The sequence below is a fragment of the Apteryx mantelli genome, chromosome 5 (assembly GCF_036417845.1).
Source record: "Apteryx mantelli isolate bAptMan1 chromosome 5, bAptMan1.hap1, whole genome shotgun sequence".
In the NCBI taxonomy this organism is placed as follows: Eukaryota; Metazoa; Chordata; class Aves; order Apterygiformes; family Apterygidae; genus Apteryx; species Apteryx mantelli.
The window spans coordinates 60,425,992-60,451,549 of NC_089982.1; the positions used below are offsets into that span (position 1 = coordinate 60,425,992).

At 35.8% G+C, this 25,558-nt stretch overlaps 1 protein-coding gene across 1 annotated transcript in view; it reads left to right on the forward strand.

Annotated features, from left to right (window-relative positions):
• ATP8A1 (ATPase phospholipid transporting 8A1) overlaps positions 1-25,304 on the forward strand; it is a 96,618-nt gene extending 71,314 nt beyond the window's left edge. Inside the window, exons 25-30 of the mRNA XM_067297163.1 lie at positions 4,379-4,435; positions 4,908-5,015; positions 16,216-16,304; positions 16,714-16,806; positions 24,407-24,498; positions 25,177-25,304. Of these exons, the coding sequence (XP_067153264.1) occupies positions 4,379-4,435; positions 4,908-5,015; positions 16,216-16,304; positions 16,714-16,806; positions 24,407-24,498; positions 25,177-25,274 (537 nt within the window). The 3' untranslated portion in view covers positions 25,275-25,304. The remainder of the gene's footprint in view (positions 1-4,378; positions 4,436-4,907; positions 5,016-16,215; positions 16,305-16,713; positions 16,807-24,406; positions 24,499-25,176) is intronic.
• Positions 25,305-25,558: the final 254 nt, after the last annotated feature.

The window sequence follows — 25,558 nt, forward strand, 5'->3', positions numbered from 1 at the left end:
GGTTTTCCTTGGGGAGAGAGGTTCTCTGCACCAGGTCCTGACCTTACAGATGTTTAATTATTTACTGTACTTACTACTGAAGTGTAAATGTCAGTTCAGCTGAAGTTTCTTCTGAAAATTTTATGTATGTATTAATGAGTTGTGTAATTTCACCTGTCATAGTACCTCAGTCTAGTTTTCTGACAGCTGGCACCTCCTTTTGTTTGATTGCGCTAAAAGCATTCTTTGTAGTGGCCATCATTATGAAGAGTGAGTTAGCATGGTACACTTGTTGTTAAACCCAATTATTCAACATACTGCTGCAACATATCTGGAGTCAGCTCTGTCTTTTCTTCCCAAAGCCAAGCTTGGCCCCAGAAGAAAATAAGTTGCGTATGCTGTAGCAAGAGTTTACTGAATTACACTGGTCATGTGGAGCTGAAGGTTCTAAAAGTGCACTCATTTGGACTCTTAACTCGCAGCTGATGGATGCATCTCAGGGTACTGCAGAGCATCTCAATATCATTTGTGATATCAGTGGACTCTCAAACATCAGCGCCTGCTTTTTCAAATTTGCAGTAACATCTGCCACCTTCAGAAATTAACTAATTTCTGATACTTGCAGTATCATAACTTGGAGCCAGGCACTACTGTTTGCCAAACTCTATGCATAAATGCTTATACAGAGGTCAAAACTGACAGTGAAATTCTACACTTTCTACAACTGCTTTTCAACTCGGAGAGCTGGAACTTCACCATCTTGGGAGGATAATTGCTTACTACTGGCCTGCAGAATGGCTGTGCTGAACAAATACCAAAAGAAAGAGGAGTGGTTTCTCTCCCAAGGAACTGTTGTCCCACCGTTATAAAATCCATCTGGTCCAGACAGCCTGCTTTTTCATCTGTTTTGCAGGTTCCCCATTTCCCTGCACTTCAGGTTGAAAAGAAAATTTTGGGGGGTTGGTATATACCAATCCTTGCATGGGAATTTGAGGTGGTCTGGGACATATATGCAGCTTTGAGAGAGACTGCTTTTCGAAAAATCTGTGCATATGAAGTATGTCTGCACTGATGGTTGGAAGTCATAGTCTTGAAAAATCCAAATCATAACAGGTTAAGAAACTTTTCTTTCTTCCTCTGCTTTTAATCTGTATTTGGGAATTCTACACTCAGGAACTTGCCCATTCAGAAGAACAGAAAGAAAAGCAAAAGGAAAAGTTTTTACCAGAAGCAAGCTTCTAGAAACATCAAAGAGGGATTTCTGTCTCCCCAAACAACCTATTTTAGATGATACACAGCACATTAACATACACTGAACAGAATACTTTTATTTCAGTATGCCAAATGAGTTGTCGATCCAAACTGCCAGTTCAGGAGGCTTTTGAAAAAATGCTTCATCTGGGCATCAAGTTCCATGAATCCCTCTCTTATGCAAAAAAATCAGTAGGGAAGGGATTCAGTAATTAATAGAGGTTCTTTGGACCCATGAACAAAGTCAGGAATGTGTGCTGATTCATATCATGTCCTGGAATTAATTACTTCTTCAAACATAAACTTCAAATAGCAGTAGAGTCCCATGAAAATATTTGTATGACCATTCTTGAGAGGTCTTTTTAGCTCAATAGTGTATACAGAAATAAAAATTTGATTTTGTGTTTCCTGGGTAGAATTCAGTGAGCTATCATTAGTTTGGGACAGGGAGAGAAGGGAGCAATAAAACCCAAATCCTTGAGGAAGCAGCTGTGCATAGCTGGCAACTTTTTTAGGGGAAACAGTGAAGGTGCAAAGAGAGTATATAGTCATGCAATCTGTAACTCCTTTTAGAGAGACCTGCAGTAGAGTGCATATGTGGGCTGTGTATATATTTTGTCTATACAATGAGAATTCTTAATCTGATCCTAAAGAATGTTTTTTTTTTCTTCTAATGACTGACTCAAAAATAGCAAGCAAGTGTAGCAGATGAGAAGTGGTATTTTTTTTCTTCTGTAATTCTTCATTTTTTCCACTTGGCCAAATACACCACCAGAACTGGGTAGACTAGGTAAATTAAAACACTCATCATGGGCCTTAAATTATCTGCTAATCAGATTTCATACATGTTCTGGAAAATGGAGTTGTGGAGCTGTAATTTGTCATCCTAAATAGTGCAGCATTAGTTGAAACAGGAGATTCCAGAATTAAAAGCATAAACTGTTACAGCTGGAGTGAAAGCTTTCTAGCAGGATTTGTATCCATCTATGCCCCAAACATAAAGAAGGACATGTCAAATATATCTAATCAGTTACTTTTAGCTTCTGATTGAAGGAAATTTCTTCCGAGTGTCTGAGGCTCACTGAAGTTCAAACATAGACAAACTCCCCACTGCCATCTTGGCCAGCAGACTAGAGGTTAAACCATAGATGACTGAAACTAAAACAGAGCTATTATAGATGGAGCTTGGTCTTTGTGACTCGGTTTGTCAGCCTTATGTTCTTCAGATTGCACACAGAGCAAAACCTGTAGTATAGGTTTACATGTGAGTTACAAAACTAGTAACTATTTCTTTCTTGGTTGGGGGTTGACCTGCTGGAAGGCAGCTCTGCGGAGAAGGACCTGGGAGTGCTGGTGGACACCAAGTTAAGCATGAGGCAGCAATGTGCCCTTGTGGCCAAGAAGGCCAATGGTATCCTGGGGTGCATCAGGAAGAGTGTTGCCAGCAGGTCGAGGGAGGTGATCCTCCCCCTCTACTCAGCCCTGGTGAGGCCACATCTGGAGTACTGCATCCAGTTCTGGGCTCCCCAGTGCAAGAGGGATGTGGCACTACTGGAGCAAGTGCAGCGAAGGGCTGCAAAGATGATTAGGGGACTGGAGCATCTCTCTTATGAGGAAAGGCTGAGAGAGCTGGGCCTGTTTAGCTTGGAGAAGAGAAGGCTGAGAGGAGATCTTATCAACGTGTCAAGAGGATGGAGCCAGACTCTTTTCAGTGGTGCCCAGCGACAGGACGCAAGGCAAGGGGCACAAACTGAAACACAGGCAGTTCCATTTGAACATGAGGAAAAACTTCTTCACTGTGAGGGTGACAGAGCACTGGAACAGGTTGCCCAGAGAGGTTGTGGAGTCTCCTTCTCTGGAGATATTCAAAACCCGCCTGGATGCAATCCTGTGCAACGTGCTGTAGGTGACCCTGCTTGAGCAGGGGGTTTGGACTAGATGATCTCCAGAGGTCCCTTCCAACCTCAACCATTCTGTGATTCTGTGATTCTTTGGTAATTGGAAAGCTTGATTGTTTCTGTGAGTTTACAGGGAAGGAGATGAACATTTTCCTAAATTGACTAGTCCTTGCTGTAGGATTATAAACTTTCAACTACTGCTGGTCTCCCAACTAAAATGGAACATGTCCAACAGGAGAATGATGTGATGTTTTTGGAGATTGTTATTTTTACTCTTTTTTTCCCCATCTTTACTCTTTTTATGGAGCAAAATGAATGAATCCATTTTGTTATTTGGTATGCAGAATATAGGTCTTAGGCTGTCAGCTTTGACACTCTGGCTTTTCAGAGTTTGGCAAAGGTGACTCATTTACTAATGAAGTGAACAAACCATTTTTTTGATTTACACTAGTGTAAGCTTAAACAAGTTGCAAATTTTCAGCCCAATATCTTGATCCAAATCTTTCTTTGTATAGAAAGAAAGTTATCTCAATAACTAACGGGCCTAGTCTGCCATCTCTACGGGGGTGGACTACAGTCAGAACACTTCAGAAACCTTTCTGTCTAACCAAAGTGGCATAGATACAGAAGCTAAAGACTCAGTAAGACCCAGACTTCCAGAGTTCTGGGAGGCAAGGAAATGTTTAAGATTTCTAGTACAACAGAAGTGTCTCCAAAAAAAATGAGCGCTTTCCAAAAACAATGAGTAAGATTAGTAATGAAAGCTAACAATTCTGAGTACTCTGTTACTAGTTAATTACTGGGGTACTTTTAAATTTTCTACTGTGGTCATTTCAAATGGGCATTTAAACTTCTGATCTAAGCTCACGCATGTTTAAAAAAAAAATGGAACTACTAACTAAAAGACTATTAAACTGGAAGGTGCTATTCCATAGCTTTTGGAAGTCCATGGAAATGATTTCCTTTTGCTTTACTGAACTTTGGATTGGATACTAGTACCCAGCTAGGTGCATTGACTTGCACAGTACTTTGTTGAATATTATTAAGAAAATCCTATTTAAGTTGAAGAAATTGATTATCCTTTTTCCTATTTCATTTGTGTAAATAAAAACAACATAATCAAAGTATGAAAATAATTAACCTTTACATTCTGTGCTCTACTGAAGGTTTAACCAAACTAATCAACACTGTGTGTTAAATAAGATATTTTTCTCTCTCTCTTTTTTCCTTTTTTCTTTTTTTTCTTTAAGTTTGTGATTCTAACTGTGTGTTTGAAGGCTGGATTAGAGACCTCGTACTGGACTTTGGTAAGCAAATCTTTATCATATTCTCAAATGTGCTATAAAAATATCATGGATGAATAATTGTATTATTTTATTCCTATTTATTATGTTATGTCCTTACAGTTTGCCAGCCACAGTATCAAACTAAATTATGGTTACTGAGTGGAAAGACAGAATATAATGTTGAATAGTGATAAGGATGGCTTTGGTATAAAGCTTAAAATAATCTCTAAGTTAGAAGAATCAAATGACTGTAAATTGGTTGTAATTGAACTTAAATTGGTTTAAAACACATTGGCAATTATTACTGCTGCTGAAAGTATCATCTTGCTTTAACAAACAGCAAGCCAAAGGAGCAGAGTTAATACTGGGCATGGAAATTTCATCCAAAACATCAGCGTTCAAAGTAAACAGTAAGCAGCAAAGATCTTTTTCTATGTCATAATACATCTGTGATGATTATTTTCTCTCTCTCTCTCTCTCTCTCTTTTAACAGTTCAGCCATATAGCTATCTGGGGCAGCATAGCACTTTGGGTAGTGTTTTTTGGAATCTACTCTTCTTTGTGGCCAGTCATTCCTATGGCACCTGATATGTCAGGAGAGGTAAAGTATATTTTAATTAATCTCCAATTTTGTGCAAAGAATATTGTTTCAGTTTTCAGTATGGGCCTAATCTTTATTGGATACTTCTACTAAGCAGAAGTTTGTAAGAGTTGCTTCCTCTATACATCCAATATAGTAGCCATGTTTATTTAGAATAGAATGAATTTTTACTCTAGTGAAAATGGAGTTCAACTAACACGCTGTGATTATATGGTATAGTGAAGGAGAACTAGCAGGTAAGCTGCTTGACTGTTCTTTGGTAAGTTGGAATTTTTTAAAGAGATGTCTTAGCAAATTCTGATCTCAGTAAAATACTGCCTATTTGGCTGGAGACCTTACATAATGAAGTAGTACAAGTAGTGTATTAGTTATGGCTGTCTTTTCATCAGAATATAAAATTTTACAAATTTTCTAAGTTTTTGAAACTATGAAATAAATCAAACATTTGAAGTGCCCTAAAATTACATGAGCAAATGTACACATTTCTTTTTCTATTAATTTGCTGCTTGGAATGCATTTTTGTGCTATATCCTTAACCTTTTGACAGTAATTATTTGTTTGGCCTTTATTTATTATCCTGCTTGTGTCTACATGCTCTGTCTATTGCAAATAGGACTGAATCCACAAAAGACATGCCGTTGCTACCTGTCCTAATCTAATTGGGACTTCAGTCCCAATTACCAATTCTCAAAACCACTCAGTTCCAGAAACAGCTGAAGTTTAGTATGGACTTCTCATGCACTAGCGCCTGCTTCTGGGCATGGCCAGTGCCTCCTGAGCTGAGACATTAGGTGTGTAGTCTCATTGGGAACCACAAACTGGGAATACCTGCTTATTTCAGAAAGAGGCTCTTGTAATTGTTCTCCAAGCATATCTACTAAATCAGGCCTTACACCAAGTAGGAGAGGGAGTTCCTGTCACTCACCTTCTTTTATATAATTCAGCAATTAAAAAACTCATGTTGGATGTGGGAAATCAGGTTCACTTCCCTTCCTTACTTGGAAGTGATTCAGATCCACAAATTTCACCTCCCACATAAGCTGTTATGGAAAAGTAGTATATAGGCATTTAAATAACTACTACATTATAATGCAAGGCCACAAGGAATCAACTTGAGTACTTGGAAACCTATGAAAAGGTGAATTTGTAACTTTTATAACTTTTTCCCCTCTATTGTAACCTCTCATCCCCATATATGTGTTAATTTTATACATTACCTTGTTGCTTCCATTATTCAAAAATAATTATGTATATTATGCTAAATTAGAGTAATTGTAGCTATCATACTTAAGTATTTTTCTTTATATACACTGTATCTTGTAGAATAAATATTTTAGAATGTTTTAAAATTTGTTCTTTTTACAAGTTTTGTAATGTTGTCTGTTTGGTTGCTCTGAAGACAAGAACCTTTATAGTGATGAGCACAGTGGGAACAACAGGAGATTGGCATGGGATGACATCAAAGAAAGGTGGCTACTCCACCTTTGTACTAAGAAAAATGTCAGTTATTTCATGTCCAGTCTCTGTTGAAGTTATTGTGAGCAAAAGTTGTTGTTGAACGAAAGTCCTACAAACTTGAAAAATTTGCTGTTTGGAATGCGAGGTTTCTGTCAACAAAAATAAATATTCTTAGGGTTTGGGTTCACCATAACAATGAAGTAGCTTGACTTATAAACCCATGTTTATCTTATTTCTTGTGACAGAACTGTGTCTGTACTTGAAATGGAGCTAATTGCTTTGTTAGTAACAGTTTGTGTGTTTGTGCATGCATGTGTGTGTAGATATAGTAGCTTTAGGTGTGTGGACATGCAGAGTTTGCAAATTGTTCTGTCACAGGGGGGTTGCTTTGTTTGTCACATCTGAATACAGTCTCCTAAACTTCTCATAGAACTTAAGTGCTTGTTTTTAAAACTCTGTTTTCTAGCTTTTTGAAGTATATTCTGTGTGGCCAAAGACAGTCCTAATCAACTAATCCGGTGGTGCAGACTGGAATGGAAGAACCTCATACGCTCTCCTGGGCATTTCCTCCCTGCCAGGGTGGACTCTGGCAGGCTGGAAGTCACTGGGCTGCACTGAAGCAAGCCCAGGCCTTTCAAATATGTATTTTAACTAAAAGATTCACAAATTTAACTGTGGAAAAGATCCATATGGACATCTCTACTTGCCAGCGCAAATGCTGTTTGTCTAATTTTTTCAAATGTGCAAGTCAGAGTGAAGACTAACTCCATCCAACTACATTTGGCAGAAATTAATCAAACAAATCAAAAGCTCACACTTCTATAGCTCTTTGTCTGTTTTGACTGTGGCCTCGTCTGGTAAATTATGTTGGAGGGGGCATTTGGTTTTTATGTTTGCTTTTTTATGAATATGTTCATAAAAAATGCCCTATTTTAATAAGCTGTAGAATTACAAGGAGATTTTACCAGCTATAAGAATAACAAAAGGGGATGATAAATGAGTAGTTAATTATATAGCATCCTTGGCTAGTTCAAGTACCGTAGTCAGATCAATTTTATATTTGGAGTCTTCTAATAATCTGAAATGACTCTTCTGTATTTCATCTTAATTAAAGTAAAAATATTTTTTACATACTTTATTTTCTTATTTTGTTTTGCATTTTAGGCTCTTTCATTTTAAATTTCTCTTCTTGAGTTTATTCTAACATTTAAGGGACCATATTCTTCCTAGTCTTAGTCACAGATTGTGAAATAGAAGGGATTGAAGTTTTATCTGCTTACAGCAAAGTGTTAAAATAGCTTTTCTACTAGGAGGATTTCAGTAGTAGTAGGAAAAACAGAGAATTTCTGTTGGAGGAAATTTGATGCACAGTGTATGAGAGAAAAATCTGGAAAACGTTCCAAAAGTTTCCAGTGACTTCATAGTAACTTTACAATCTCTGTAAGGTGATCTGTATTACAGTACAATATTTAGCTGCAGTAGTAAACCTTTGCTGCATTTGTTGTTTGTTAGTGCTGTCTAGCATGGAAGCATCTGCGCAAACAGCTTTACAGGTTGTTTGCTTGATATTTTATCTGAAGAAATTGTGCTTGTAAATGTAGGTGCATAAAAAAGAAAATATATCTCTTTACAGGAGCTTCTTAGTTAGATTTAACACCAGTATGGAGAAGTTGGCTGTATCACAGCATATCTGTTTTGACCCATTACATGAAACGAGTTCTCGAAACTTATTTTTAATAATGTCTGCATGAATTTATATAAATAGCTGCTATTTTTTAATTATTTTAGACAGATAATTTTCTAAAATTGTTTTTCCCCAGCATCTTTATTCTAATGACAGAAGTATAAATGATCATAGAATTAGACACTGCTTATTTCTTCTCATACCAACTCATTGGCCAAAAATGCTAAAAGACGCCTTTGTCCAAACTCAGTTCTGAATTTCACAGTACTGTGACTTACCTGGTCTGGGAATGGAAGGCTGTTTGATTTGTAGAACAGTGCCACTACAGACTAGTAAAAGAACATTTTCATTGCAGACCTCAGTAAATCAACTGCATGGTTCTCTTTCTCTATTGCTTTGATATAACTGATATCGATAGTCTGCTTTTATGCATCATATTAGCAAAGGGAATAGTGCCATTTATGTCGGGGGGGGGGGTGTTAAACAAAACTACGCTATTTTCTCATTATAAAACCACATGTAGCAGATCCAGTTTGCATAAATATCTAAAAAAAAAAAAGGCCAAATCTCTTTGTATTGGTGAGGTATTTACTTTTAGACAGATTTTTTTTTTCTTTATGAGACTTTCCATAACACAGCAAACTACGTTCTGTGATGCCAAGCCAAATGCACTTTAAATCTATGATGCAATGCATTACCAAGAGAAATTTCCTGTTGTCTCTGTTTTGCCATATTATGCATTATATCCACTTGGAAGAAATAATGATATTGTGATTAAATTATGGATTCTCTATTTTTCTATTTATCTAGTCTTCTTGCAATAAACCGTTGGCTAATAAAGATCCTGTAACTTGCATCAGCTAATCAGAACAGCTGCTGGCTGTTCCTGTGTCAGTGGATTACAAAGCTTCGAGAACCTTTTGGTTAATGGTTCTATTCTATCAATTTTCTTTTCAATACCACTTAATAGAGGCAGATTGGTGGGGAGAGGGGCTTTTTTTTTTGGGGGGGGGGTTGTTTTGTTTTGCTTTTTTCTTTAGAATGATAAAATTGGATATATTTCTAAGCTGGTATAGTTATCTCTTTCTTGAACAAATAGAGTTGTGATTTGAGTTGTAAACCTTTGAGAGGAAAAAAAAAATGCACAAAGCCTGTGTATATTTTGTGCTAATATAATTTATGAGGCAAGGCATGCTTTAGGGAATGTGTTATGCTGTATAAGCAAGTGCTGATTCCTTTCTGTAGTTGTCTAAATTACTGCTTATGTGTTCTTTTACACTGAGAATTTAGGGTTTGTTATTGTTGTGTACTCAGGATTGTTGGTGTTTTTTTTATACACCTATCTGATTAATAAATGAGCATAAAAATATAAAATTTACTCGAATAAGAAGTATGACATTGAGATTAAAAGCAAAAGTTCAGTATCTGCAGAACTTTTTTATTTATTGTGGTACTGTAGATGTGCACTGTAAAGTTCTCCAGAGCACCAGCTGTTTCTTCTCTGTCTGGCTCAGGGGATCTATAAAACTACTGAAGGAAATTGAAATTAAGGAACAAGCAGGTGTTTTACAGAATTTCAGATCCTTTGAATGAGGTTTAGAGAATCTTTGTGAAAAACAATAAAACTCCTTTTTGGACAATTTAGCTGCACCATGTAGGAAAGATATGTTAGTATATACTGTACTAACCATATTAGTTTCTTAAGTATTGCCTCTGTCTGCATTATCCCCCATAACCTAGTATATGGAATTGTACTTGTTAAAATTAGATATTCTCCTTTTAATTGCCCTGCTGAAAATTTCCATTTTTTATAATGTAGTTGTCAAAATACTTCAACTTTCGATGAACAGGTCTTTTCTGGGGAGGTGTTTGAAGTCTGATTTGATTGGGAGGGAGGAGGGGGGAAGAGGATGTTTTAGTCTGATAGAGAGCAAGTCAGTATTCAGGCTAGTAAAATATGCCACTAATGGATGTTTCTCTCTTGCATTTTTAAAAACTAATAGAGTGTTACTATGGTAACTTTTGCAGACTACAGAAAAATAAGTAAAATTAGATGACTGCACGTTTAAGAAAATTGTTCTGGTACTTTTACTCGGTATTAGCAAGGGGTGTTGTAAGTAATGTCCTTAAAATTAGAAAAGTAGTAATTCTCTTTAAATTTTTCAAATTCAAGAAACAAGAGAAGTACTGTACCATACTTTTTAAGGAGTCCTTTCAGATAACTTAGTTGACACCTGTATTTCCAAAAATTGTCTTGAGCCCCATGTGGAAAACAAATAACCATAAAGGGTTTAATACTGAGATTGTTCAATTCCCAGTTCTTTATCATAATACTTGCAGAAAACAGTGGGCTTTAAGGACTGATATCTGGGGTAGTTATGTTGAGTTAGCGAGTAATTTTTGTCTTTTTCTTTTTTCCCTGTTTCACTGCTTATTACCTGCTTGAATTCAAATGCTAGCCAAAACTCTGGGTCTTCATTTTGGGAGGGGTAATTGGTGTAGTAAATTTTCAGTGAGAGGATATTGCTTATTTGCAAAGAAAGCATGAAATCTGGTTTTCCTGACCACAGAGAGAGTCAAACAAGAGCCAGCATGTTCACTTACAGTTCAAGATCTTTCCCAGCCCATACTCAGCATAAGTTCCCTCTGAGCTTTTTCCCACATTCTTAACACATTTCCAGGTTTTCTCCAATGATCCTTATCCAAGTTTTTCCCAGCTTTTCTTATACAGACCTATAAATCTTTACAAAGCGGTAATCAGTAATCTGCATCTTTCCTGCTCCATATACCTCTGTGAACTTCCTGTTTAGGGAAATCAAATGTGTTTTGTATTTTGAGGTGAGAACATTATTACTGCATAACAGAACTCAAATGATTTCTTGAAGATATTTTAAGCAAATCGGAATCCATCCCATAACACATCTCCATTTTAGTCATCTGTCCTCACCTGAGAGCCCAAAATTCATGTTACAGTTGTGATAGTTTCACTGGAAAAGATCTGAATGAGCTGAAATATGCTACTAAGTGCTTCCTTTGCTTCTTCCTACTACACTTAATATAGTTCACGTAGTCTCTGTCTGTATAATAAATTCAGTAGAACCATCAAAACTCATCCTGGCTTTACCTCTCCCTCCTCCGAAGGCATTATTTGCTATGTCTTTGAATCAACTCAGATAGGCCCCCCTAGAATTTTTCCTTCCAAGGCAATAGGTGTTTGCTTTACTTAAAAGAGAATAGGTGAGCCTTCCTTTCATAACAAGATTACAAGCACAATTAAAAGTAATGTGAAAAGAAAAAAAAATCGGACCTTGCCAACACATTCTGGCTGGTTTAATTTTGCATCCAGATATCTGATCCTCTTTAGGTTTTTTTTTAAGGTGATTTTTTTTCAGGTCTGTCAATCTGTGCTGTAGCACATCCTTGTTAGCCAGACCTTGGCTTAACAGAACTTGCTTATTCCTTTCAATTCTTGGGGAAACTTTTTTTTTTTTTTTTTTTGGTAAGTCATCTGTCCTCTCAGACTTCTTGGGGGAAGTTTTCAAGAATTATTAAATACTTCTTGTGAGGTCTCCAACTTTACTCTTTTCTTGTTTTTTATTTTTGAAAGCACTTCCATTATTATTTCTATCTAAGGTCTACTGAAATAGCAACTGATATAAGCCATTCCTGGCACTATAATTTGTCACTGTGTTATTTTTTCAAAGGTGAAATACATAGTGAGGTGCCCTAAACTGTCATTAAATGCATGGAGAGAATTAAGTGCCTATGAACTTAATTCACAAAATGAAAATTGAACAAATACACCCCTAAGCTAGTCACAAGAACATGCTATAAGAAACAGGTGTTTCATCCCTTTTTGGGCTCAAGTGCTTTATTCTGGTTAGAGATAAGTGCTAATCTGATGATTCACAAACTTCCTTCTCCAGTTAGACCTTTGTATCAGCTTTTTTTTTTTTCTCCAAAATACCCACTTATCTGATAGTTAAATGACTAGAACACTCACCCAAAATCAATGTTACCTAAGAGCCAAATTTAAATTTCTGTGTCCTTTGGAGCTTTCAGAGTAATGCTTTCTGCTGAAAGAGTCACTGAATAAAGAACCATAAGCCTTCTACTATTCCACTTTGTATGGAATAATTAAATATTTTTTTCGATCAGAAGAGACAGTGTGCTGGGTTCTGCTCTACCTGGGAAAAAGGCAAGATGCATGTTCCAGTGGATACTTAGAATATTAAAGTACTCATTGAAACAAGGAACTGAACTAAGGACACTCCTGTAAGAGAGGAGAGACCTTCATCCTTGTTTTCTCTATATTGCTCTGTCTGGCTTTGTTAATGTTTATAAACTCCCAGTGTCACCACAGAGATACTGTCTTGAAGCTGTCTTTAGGATTTATAGTATGTATCTGTGAGATTTTATATATATATGTATATATAGCCTCATAATTTATTTCTCTGTGGGATGCATTCCACCCTTCATATCCCACCTGCAGTCAGGGAAGTCAGTGGTCTTACAATGGACTGGTGCTATCCTTAGCTGAAGAAGTTGAGAGGAGCTGGGAAAAACTGAAGGCATGTTCCTCAGTCTACCCTTACTGAGATTCTTCATTTCACAGGAGATTTATTCGAGTAAGAACTTCTAGATTCTGCCTGCAGATGTCCACAGTTATCTGCTTCCCAACTGTCTGGTACTTGCTATGTTTAAGTATCTCTGTGTTCTGTTGTATATCAGTAAGACTTTGTTTTGTTCTGAGTGTATTATCAGAAAATGGGGGGATCCCCTCTAATATTCTCAGTAAGCAGAGTTCCAACTTAATTCCGAGTTAATAGGACCTATGAGATGGTTTTCTAAGCTTTAAATAGCAAAGAAAGACTGGAGACATTACTAGAACTCACTTGTAGGAACTTCACTGCATTGGGAGTTAAATGCAAATCTGTTTTAATATTGCATCAGTAAGAGGTTTTTTGTCATGTATGAAGACAAACACATACAGATAACTAAAATTAATGAAGCTTTCTCTGTAGGATGGTAAGAAGAGAAACCATTGCTGGTTTTTCTTAGTAGCATTAAGGAGGTGTTATTTTGATAGTTCCATAATTTAAAAGGGTGAGGATTTGTACCTGGTGATACCTGAAATAAACAGAAAGGGGCTTTCATAAGCTTTTCTGCAGCAAGAATTTTACGGCTCTTTTCATCTTTCTCTCTCTGCTTTTAGACAGCTATCCTTTTTCAAATCTGTGCTAGCTGTTTCTGCAGAACATGTCATAGTAAAGAGAAAGGGAATATTCTCACTCTTCATTTTGGCATGCAATTTCCTAATAGTACATTTTCAGCAGTGCATTAAAAATGTTTTGCTGCCAGGATTTCTAGTCTACTACTAAACTAGGAAAGAGATTAATTTTCAGCATTTTTTTCTTTTTAAAAAAGTTAAGCACCAATATAAAATCTATATGTTGCACTTATGAGCAGTGTTAATTCTTTGTAGAAAGTCCTAAAATAGAGCATGAGCTATAGAGACAACAAATTATTTATCCTTCCTGCAGGATTTGTTAGTCCTACAATAAACTAGGCTTTCCAACTCTCATTTTGGATTATTTCTGAATTCCCCTGGGAGCCACTTTTGTGGCAGATTCCATTTGGTTTCACAAGGCCTAAAGGGGAAAAACTTGGCATAGACCACAAATCTCTCACATTAGGAACAATTTGTAAACCACGAACAGAGGCAGCCAGAGTCCGTCCCCAGAACAGGCTGCTCCTGTTAGTGCCATTGTCTGAAAAGGATTGGTTTGCCATTTCCCAGATGACCTGCCTATGTGTAGAGAGATGTGAAAAGTTAGAGACAAAAATGTTTTCTACAGAGTGAGGGGGGAGCTTTCTTGTACAGAAAGGAAGGAAATACCTCTGTGGGATTTTATTTTTCCCCTCTTCGTCCAAAAAATACAAAGAGGCCCTCTGTCTTTAATGCGAATGTCGGCTCTAAGTCTTTTAGGTTTGGATTAACTCTGTAAAAGAAAAAAAAAATCTGACAGGCTTTCAAATATGACGCAGAAAAACTTTTTTTTTTTTTCTCAATTCATGTCGTTCATTTGTAAAGCCAAAGGCTGGATGGGCTGAATAGTAGGCGCCAGTTGTTCCTTCATTCATAGTTAGCATTACAATGGTCAGAATTAACATCCTAAGACCTGCATTATCACTTTTGCTGTTTCACCAGCAAACATTTCATACAGGGTAGCTAATGCAAGGACAGCTCTTCGCCATGTTCTCATAAACTAAAAAATGTTACTAATAATAGGAAGAAAGGGTGATACTTACTTCAAGTTGCATTTTTCTATGCTTTTTTGTTGTTGTTTAGGAAACCGTTAGTCTCTCTAATTGTTACTTAATTATAAAAGCGCTTACAAAATGTAGTTGTGATGGACATTTCCTATTAGCTGTTTTTTTAAGAACTGAGTATGTCATCAAATATGTCAAAAGTCATGTTTTGCTTATAAAGTGACAATGCAAATACATTTTCTCCACTTCCTGATAGAAATGCTTCTTCTTTTTTTTTCTTCCTGTTGAAGATGTGAATTGTTTTATTTTGAACCTGTTACCTTTGCTGACAGCTTTTGGCAGAAATAGTTACTAAAATCTCAGGACAATATCTATGTCCCTTACCATAAGTTGTGGCAAGTTTACCAGGTTTTCATTTCAAATATATTCTAATGCTTTCCAAAGAATCTGTGTAACTGATCCAACTGATTGGATACAAAAACAAGGTAAACAAGACTTTTTTTTCTATATTAGAATGAGATTTTTTTCCTTTTTTGTTTTTACCCAAGTAACAGTATACCAGGTATAATTCTAAAACAAACTTTCATGTATATGTGTTCAAAAATTAGACTTGAGCTACTGCAAATTATCTGCATTTGTCAGCTAATTACGATCAGTAAAATTTCAGCTTGTTTATTTCAGTTAGGTGCTGAGGTTTAACCTGTAAATGGAATTAGTCTCCAAGAAATGAAGCAAAAGGTTTGAAAGGGTATCATTGTGCACCAATGTTACTTTTAATCTGTATGCAATCTAACTACATTACAAAGGCATTTTTAATACTGACTGCAAACGAATCTTTCAGTAGTATGCTCGATTAAGTATATATCATATTCCTTGCAGCCATAGTATTATGATATAGATATTTGGGCATGAAGTACAAGGGTAGATTAAAGCATTTTCTTCAGTGTCCTTATTATTATGATGGCTTTTTTTGGCTTTAGTTTTTAGCAGGTGTACAAACCAAGTTGTGAACAGAAGAAATTCTTATGTATTAGTGTAGTGTTTCAAAAAAAAAGAATAAAACCATAAAACCCACAAGTAAAAGCAATAACATGTTTTGCAAATATTTTACCATGCAGTAATAATGTTGTAGATCTTCATTTAATGATACATTGCATACTTCCTAAGCTACTTGGTATTTATGTAATTAGTTGTTTTCTTAGTTCTCATTTTTAAACAATTTGTTGAACAGGGCTCTGTTGCAGTGTGGGAACTGTGGTATAGTGAGCTCTATTGGAGATATATCTGCTTTGATCTGAGTTGTACTGCAGAATAATTGAACAGTATCCAATATCAATATCAAATGCCAGTAACGATTATTTACTGTTAGGATTGACTGCAAAAAAAGAGTTTGTGCTTATAACGTATATAAAGTATTGGCAAAGATGGGGGGATTGTTAATGGATTTTCAATAAATAAATCTGGTTTTAATTGAATTCTCTACAATCAGCATAGTGGCGTAGAGCTGGTTTTGTGGAGGTGTAGGTTCTCCCTCTCTCAAAGAGCCTAAGCAGTGTGATCTTTCTGCTAGTCTTTTAATGTGTCATAGTGCTCACTAAATGCTGGATTTCTGTAGTGAGTAAGGGGATTTTAGAGAGGAGTTAAATTCTTGGTTTACGTTAGAGAGTCTAGAAGGCTTCAGTTAAGTTTTATTTTGATGCTCTCAACCAAGCAGCCATTGGTATTTCTAACTTTTCTCTAGTTCTCTTCATAACTTCATCATATTTTGTGCTTTTTTCCATCCAGGCAGCTATGATGTTCAGCTCTGGAGTGTTTTGGATGGGACTTCTATGTATTCCTATGACAGCATTGCTTTTTGATGTAGTATACAAAGTGTGAGTACAGAAATGCTGACGTTTATGGGGGAAGGTACTGATTTTTAAACATTTGTTCTAATTACTAATATAAAAAAACACAAATGGAATTCACATCTGCTGGATATATAAAATTATTTTTCACCTTGTTTGTAGTTTACAAATCTTGTTGCAAACCTTAATACTATTTTAAGTGTTTTAATAACTGTAATGTCTTTTTATAAATAAAATACATGTTGTTTATAATTTGCAAGAACAGCTGATAAAATTAAACTTTAAAAGAAGAAATATTATAAAGCAAGTCTAAATAATACATTTTAAGTCATCTGGGAAAATGGATTTGTAAACCGAAATTTTATTTACGAGTTTTTAAACAATGATCTTCGGGTTTCAAGAGAGTAAATCTGCCAGTATTTTGTATTTTTTACAGAGTGAAAAGAGCTACTTTTAAGACACTGGTAGATGAAGTACAGGAATTGGAAGCAAAGTCTGAGGATCCTGGAGCAGTTGTGCATGGCAAGAGGTACTATAAAAATCTGTAGACCATTGTCTTTAAATAATAATAATGCTAAATGTTTTCAGCTTCATACATGTGTCAAAGGCAAAAGGTTATTTTCCAAAAACATACAAACAAAAAACATTCTCTGGAGGTGTCTATAAAGAGGTTTCAGCTACACTCAGCCTGTGTGGTTCTTCATATGCTTAGCTGTAGGTAGTTTTTATCAAAGCTTTTAACCGGTGTGTTTCCTTCTAGCTGATGCTTATGTTTCTAGTTATTATGTATTGAAAAAAGCTGTGGTAGAATTTCAGTTCTGTCAGTTTAACTGTGTTAACAGTTAAGACAAAGTGAGTTTAAACCTAGATCATTCACAATTATAGTTACAACTTGAGCCTAAGCACAACTATTTAATAAAAAAGTAAAAAAAAAAAAAAAATTGCTTGGTAGCATAGAGGAAAACAGGAATCGCTCTCCAGGATTTGCTGAAATTAAATAGGACAAGCTGACTTTGCTATCCATTGCCAGTCCAGAGGGTGCATCTCTGCCTTCATGACTAAATAAAGAGAATCAGATTTGACAAATCTATATCAGATAAGAAATAAATTCAACTTAACACTCCACAAAAATTCTCTTGCTACATGCTCCCTCATGTGTCAGGCAGGTAATTTGAGAAGGGAGAAGGTAAATTTGAGAACTGAACATTTTTATATTGTAAACTTAGTGTAGAATGCATTCATAAAACAATTCAGTCTTTTTAGCCCTAGCTGAACTCATAGGAAGTGCTTGCTGAATGTGAGTATAAGAGGAGAGAGCACACTCCCTACTTGCAATTCTTTAGTGCCATTTGGCATTTAGAGCTTTCTTTCGTAGTCTTCATGATTTTTGTGAAATTAAAAAAAAAAAAACTATTGATGCTTGATTTTTCTTTTTTTTTTTTAAATCTTTTTAGACTACTGATATTTTAGTATCTTCCAGGCAAAGGGGGAGGGAAGGGAACTGCTTAGCCAAGAAGTATTTTTTCCTATCAAGGCATACATGGAAGGAAACCAGCAAAAACACCAGCAGCCATGTTTTTATTGTAGGTCCAACATCAGGCAGCACCTTTGACTGTTCATAAAGATACTTAAGTTCCCTTTCTCATTTAATCTTACTGTATTCCTCCTCCAGTTCTATGGGAATCAACTTGCTAGGTCCTACCAGATTGAAATCAAATTACTTGGGATACCAAGGTGATGACCACCATTTCTGGTGTATCCAGCTCATGTCATTGTTTGCCACTTTTCCATTTCCTTGCTAGATGTTCTTTTACATGAACTTTTTTATCTCTAGTGGAGTTCATCTTCCCTGGTACCACAGACAAATACCAACAGAGATACTGCATGGCCTGGAAGCTCATCCTGTGGAACACCTAGTGGAACAGCCATCAGTGGAACACCTAGTCTAGTGTGGTAGGCTGCGTAGGTGCACGTACCTATGCTATGTCTCCCACCAGGCTCCATATACTGTCTTTGTAGCAGTGGCTTTGTACTAAAGTACTGCAAAATCCCACAGTTGTGGGATTCCTGTGTCCTGTGTCAAGCATACTTTCTATTCACCACTTCAGGACCCAATGAATACTTGCAAGAGTGAGTTCTTTTACCTTTAACAGTGATCTAAATTGATTGTTATGGATGCCCCTCTCACTGCAAAGCTCACTCAGGCCAAGTGCCTATCTTCCCTGAAAGCCTCTCTCCCTTCAATACATTTTGCATCTCTTGTTCCATAAAGTTGTACATAGTAGCATTAAAAACTGTTTTTCTCACCCAATCACTTCAAGGTTTCTCAAGAAGTCATTGATCTTTTTTCTTCTTTTAGACACTTGAACCACAGTAGACTTAATCTAATGCTCATATCCCTTCATGAATGAGGCCTTTGAAATCATAGCCTTACATTCTTTGATTCATCTTTTGATCAAAATAGCTTTTCTGTTAACTATCACCTTTGCTTCAGGAGTTGGAGATTGAGGTCACTGTGGCTGTCTTCTCTTTCAGGAATCATAAGTTTTTATCTGAAGTAATTTGTGAATTTAATTTGAAAAAAGAATCATTTGTTCTTTTCCAAGCCCTCACTTCCAGAGCTGAGGCTCCTTCATACCCTGGATATCAAAAACATATTTTGTTTTCAGTGTTCATAGGGCAGAACCTTAACGGTTAGTCCCTTTCCTTTTCCTTTCTAAGAAAGAGAAGCCTAGTTATTTCAATCCAGCGTTGTGACACTGGATAGTAGATTATGTGATGACCTGCTATGAAATTGCCAGGATGAAGCCAACATTCATAATTGTGTACTGTATAAGAGCTCAGGTAACTTCAGTGGCATTGCCAAGAAAAAATTCACTTGCTTCAGATCTCTCTTGCCAATGACTGTGCCATCATGAAGGCCTTCGGATACAGTGCGGCATGGTCTAGGCAAAATTTCAAGTCAGTTTTCTAAGATCCTGAGATCCTTACCCAGATAACTGGTACAGGTTCAGGAAAGGTACTGCTTAGGGGCCTCTCAAAGTATCAAGGCATATATAGACAAAGAAGACTAAAGTGGACTTACTGGGTGTGCAAATCTTTCAGGAAGGACACTCATTGACTGTCTCCCCTCCGCCTTCAGAATTCATTCTGGAAAAAGTTTGGACTTTAGGGATTAAATATGAGTTATGCTTTCTCCTTTATTCACAAGTTCGTGTAGGAAGCATGATGGCAAAAAAGAAAGGTGAGAGAGAAGTCTTCCAACAATCAGTGCTAAAGCTAAAGGTTTACCTGACTGACAATGTGAATATGCATACGGCTAATATATTAGGATGTTTATTTTTACGTAATCTTCAATTCAGGAGCCTTGGAGAAATAAAATATGATTCAAAAATTGTAGAAGGATGAATTACAGAAAAAAAAAAAGGGGCATTAGTACTAGAAAGTGCTGAAAGGGGAACTTCTTGTGGTGGATATAGAGGACAGTAAGGTATCACTTTGTGTTGCATTCCGAAGAATTTTCTTGTCATCCCAGATTTAGCTACTTTTAGTTCAGTTGTCTAGACAGTGTGCTCTTCCTTCATCTTCCTTATTTTTTTAAGTCAGAGAAACTTGATGCTTCCAAGTACTAGGCATTGTGTATGTGTCTTCTTTAAAGGAGAGTCTTGTTCTTTCCTCAACTATATGGTTAGTAATTCAGTCTTCCAAGAAAATCTGTCTTTTCAAAAGCATTTAATTGATTTAATCTTGGAGCCTTTATATTACTTCTGTATTTTAGCCTTCAGCTGCTAACAGTTTTTGAATAGGTTTAGAGTACCTCTCTAGTTTTATAATCATATTTTTATCGCACAATTAAGTAGTCCAGAGGGCTTTATAAAGACTGTTTTGCTAGCTGCAAGAATATCTTTCTTAGATCCATTCCTTCTCCACAAAGTAATTTTGAGAACTCTATTCTTTAAAGTATATAAGCAGCTGCCTCACGTATAAATCAATGAATATTAGACATCTTAATATCTCTAAGGATCAGGGATTTATGTCCTGAGTGATTTTTTTTTTACATACGTACATACATGTATATATTTGCATATAGTATCTTAATTCAGGTAATAGAGCCAAAATTTCACCCTTTATGGAGAAAGTATTCTTTGTTAAGAAAATGGGACCTGAGAAGTCTCTGGTCTGATGAACTGGCTTTACATCTTCAGAAATTTTACTGAAAACCATTTTTGGTTTTCATTTTACTGTAAACCATATTTGAGTCTCCTAAGTTGTAGAAGCCTGTTAACACTGCAGAGTAAGTGATGAAAATACAAAGGAATGTTCTCAGCATCTCTGCTTTAGATATGCCATCACATGGGATTTTTTTCCTCATGAGTTGTAGTGCTTTTCACATAAGACCAATGGGGTTTTTTGACAAATTTCTTTTATGTTCTTCAAAGTCAATGAATATTCTTCTAGTGTGCATATGTCTGGAAGTACCTTCCTACACTGTAACAGAAAAGGGATCTGTTCTTATAAAATGACAAAATAATCTAAAATGCAGGCTCTTAGAGAATGTAAAGCACTGATTAAGAGTAAAATAGTGAGAAAGATAACTCAAACTTTTTCCTGCTGCTCATCCCCATCTTCAAATTAATACAACACAAAGTAAGAGGCTTAGCTTTCACAAATAACAAGTCAAGATTTTTCCATTGGTTAGATGCTATAATCAGATGGTATTTGAATTTTGACTTTTAAAAAGTATATTAATGTTATTTTTTTAGCTAGCATATGTTTGTTGCAGATTGTTAGAATTGTGTTGACCTGACATTACATGCATATAAATATAATTAAGATTATGAAGATTTACACTTCAGTGTTTTCCTATAAAACAGTGTTAGGATAGGAATTTTCTATTTACATTTTAGGTTTGCACTTTCAGCTGTTTTCTTAAAATTCAAATAAAATTGTCATTTAGATTGGAATAATTTAAAATATTGTTCTTCAAGGATCTTTGTTATATATCTTAGGATATGTTTTAAAAGCAGGACATACTGACATAGTCTTAAGAGCTGTCATCCCTCATATTTTTCCAGTGCTGACTTGAAAAGATATTTTAACTGTTCCCAGTGAAGACTCAGGAAGAGCTTTCCTATTATATCTTGCCGTCTCAAAAATAGATGTGTAAACAGAATTTTTTCCCAAAACTGTCAACAAGTAATTTATTCTGTCCTTATGTAGACAACACAGCAAAACTGTTTTTGTCACATATATTCTTACTTAACTGACAAGTATATCTTGAGCAAGAAGGTGCAAGTTTTACTCGGTCACTTTTCTAACTGAAAGTAAACTTTCATGTTGGAATACTACTGACTTGAGGATGCGTTGAGAGCATAAAGAATAGAGCAGTTTCAGTAGATTAACGAATTTGTGCCACGGAAAATTTGATTTTTATCATTAGAGCCATTGTAATTGAAATGCTAGAAAGCCATTTGTATTTAAAATTGAAATGATTAGGCTAAAGGATACTATTTGTATATAAGCTATTTTTCCAAAAGGCTTTTCTGATACTTGGTATATAATACTTCAGCAACAACAACATTAATATTTACTGCAAAAATATTTTTACTGGGTTGAACATTACATATACTAACCATAACATGAACAACATCCCTACCTTTAAACTGAAAGCACTTTTCTTTTCCCAGATGTATTTCTTACTTTATTTGTATTTTCTGTACCAGCTGTCAAATCTATGCACAGTGGATATTTTATAATATAGAAAATAGCAAAGGTGCATACTGCACATTCATGTAAAACTTAAGACCATGTTTTCAGTGCTTAGCATTTAAAGAATCTGAATATTTTATTCTGGAACACAAACAAAGGATTATCATGGTACCAAAAAAGCTAGAACAGGCCTGCTATCTTTTGTTAAAATTGTTTTGTATTAGAACACAACACCTGTCAAAACCAAAAATTTCATAGATATTTACTGATTTCAACACAACTTATAGTAAGAAAGGTTTCTCAGGTGTGCTGAGGGTGAGATACAGCCAATGTCTTTGTCAATAGTCACATGGTCTTTCACCTCTTTGTTCTCCCACCTTACCTGAAGGTATTTATTTACTCCCATGGTGTGCTTATATTGTTTAAACTACAAAAAGATCCTATGTGCACAGCATTGCAGCCTGTAACTTTTTAGTCATCTTGTCACTTGAAAAGTTTTTAGCTCTGAACTAAAAACTTACTCTTATGCAGCCTAGATGAAAAGTTAGGAGGGAAAAAAATATTCAAACCCAAGAAAATAACAAGCTAGCTAATAAAAACATTGAGAGCAAGGTGTATACCAGTACTCCGATCTCTCTATTCTTCAGATTTTGGCTCCAATCTCAGCTTCGGTTTTATGACACTGAACCCTTTCCTGGAATTGGTACCTACTTCCTTTTTACAAGGAAGTCTCATTCCAGCTCTTCATTCAAAACATGGCCACAGGAGCAGGTTTTCCCCACTTGTCCCCTCACCCTGTAGGTTTGGCAGTTAGCATTCCTTTATGGATGTGAGAAGGCTAGCTTTATTGCCCTCTTCTAACTTAAGAGGCGAGCTCTTACCTGCTGGTATATGCTTTAATCACCAGATGATAAACTGGAGGGGAGCAGAAAGGGGAGACAGTATTTCCAGTTTAAGTTAATAATTCAACTTTGTGTAGAAAAATTAAGTACTCACTGAAGAAAGAATGAGCAGTTCTAATTTAATGGTTTGAATACTTATCTAGTAGGGGAAGCAGTCTAGTTCCATTCCTTCCACCAGTTGAAGTTTGGTAGGTAGCCTGGGAAGGTAGCCTGTGTAGCTAATCAACGAGAAAATTAAAAAGTAATTTGACTGGTCAAACCTCACTAAGTATGTATGTGAGATCTTTCATAAATACTAAGTACTTACACAAGAAATGACTTTGATAACCCAGCAAAACTATAATGAAACCAAATCACTATATACTCAAAATTAAAGTAAGATACATTTTTTAAAAGAATTAATTAATTTTTAGACTAGTTCACCAAGGAGGGGTCTGTTTTTCCACTGTTGGAAATGTTTAAATGACAGGTTAGTGTTTTTCTGAAATACAAGCTCTAATTCATAATGAATATTAAATTTGGATCAATAAATTAATTTTAATATAGTTCCTTGCACGTTTTTAATACATTATCAAAATCGTCAATTACATTTTGAAAACATTCTGAGCTAAGGCTATTTCAGCTATTAATTATTTAGTAAAGTAGTATCCTATTTGTGAGAACTGTAACTGTAAGAAAGATGCACTGTGAGGAAACTTGACACATTCGCTACTTAATTTGCAGCATTCCACTGTTGTTTGAGCCACAGTTAGTTTAAAAACTGTTTAATATTCCTCCTCTTTTCTAGTTGGGCTGAAATGGAGAGTCATCTGGATCACATTAGGGCATAATAAACACATAACGGAACAGTGCTTTCAGTCAGCACTGCTCTGGAAAGGATACAGGCTGAATGGCCCACCTCTAGCAGTGATAGTAGTTCCTTATTTGGGTATAATCTGGAGAAAAATGCCTTCTAGAGTTGCCTGTGAAATACCCCTTGCTAGGACCCCTTGCCAGGAAGGAACATATTTCAGTACACGCAGCCGATGGCCATGTGTGTGACTTTCCCTCTATCTTCTTTTCCCATCCCCTTTGGGTACTGCGTCAGCAAAGGCAAAAAGCGCTCCTTTTTAAAGGGAAGGGAAAGGAGGCTATAATTCTGCTTCACCCTCATCAGGCCATGCTCCTTAAAGGAAGCCAATACCTTCCTTTTACTTGTTTCTAAAGGAGTCAGACTTAAATATTTACAGTATTATGCATTTCTTTGCATTGAAGCAGTGGTGTGCACTGACAAACAGGTGTTTTGACTGTACTGTGGCAAGTACAAACAAATAAAAACAATACCTGAGACGTCAACCTCATAAATCTGCCCTTTCACATGCTTTTAATCATCTATTTAATAATTATTTCAGGCACAATAAAAAATTAAAAAATGGACACTTTTCATTTAATAACTAACTCTTGTTTAACAGAGTAAGATAAAAGAATACTGCAATGAGCGAGTTAATATTTTTTCACAAATGTCCGCTTTTGTTCTAGTTTAACTGAAAGAGCCCAACTACTGAAGAATGTTTTTAAGAAGAACCATGTGAACTTGTATCGCTCTGACTCTCTGCAGCAAAACTTGCTTCGTAAGTGTTCAGAGATATAACAAAAAACTGATACACATTCACATTATAGAAATAAATTTCTACGTTTCACTGCATTTGTTTACAATAAAGATGCAGTATCCTACTATTTGTCACAGGGGCTTTAAGGCTTTCTAGAATACATTTGTCTAGAATATATGTATACAATTTGTGTCTATACATTTTATTTTTGAAACTTTGGATAGAACTGTTTTTTCACGTGTTAGCATTAGCTTTAAAAAAGGAATTAGTTAATGAATTATTTTGAATTATATGTAGATTTGGTCGTTAAATTTTCAAATTTTCTGCATCCTTAAGTTGTTTTAATTAAATCTTTTTTCAAAAAAGGAAGACATTTATGGAACGTGTAAGTATCAGATATTGTGTTTGTGAGGTTTAACTATGTGTGTGTGACTATATTTGTATCAGAATGCAAACAGAGCAGACCATGTTCATTGCCTTCTGACAGGATTCTGTTCATTCCTAAGATACTACACAGAGTCTTCTGCTATCTTACAGTTGCAAAATTATGTAAGAAATAGTGTGTTTTTTCTACCTACCAATCATTGAAAAGATGCTTATTCACATCTATTGACCTTTTTAAGCTGCTTTCTTTAAAACTGTAAAATGTTGAGGAATAAGTGAAACTGTGATCAAAACTTAATTGTTTTCTATCTGCAGATGGCTACGCTTTCTCTCAAGATGAAAATGGAATAGTTTCCCAGTCTGAAGTAATAAGAGCTTACGATACCACAAAACAAAGGCCTGAGGAATGGTGAAGGAACACGGCTTGAGATTTAGGCCTTATTAATTACTTCAGTGAGACAGACTGCTAGATCTTTGCTGGGAACTGTGACCAAGGCCTCATTATCAGAGATTTTAAGATCCATGATGGTCTTACTCCATAAAGTTTGGATTTGTGTATTCGGTAGACATAAGCACTGTGCAACTATACTGTAACACACCATCTCTCTAAAATTTTTCAGGAGTATTCGCTTAGCCTTTGTAAACAGATTGAAATTTACCTTGTATCTTGCCAGCTTGCTTATTTTACAACAAAGCT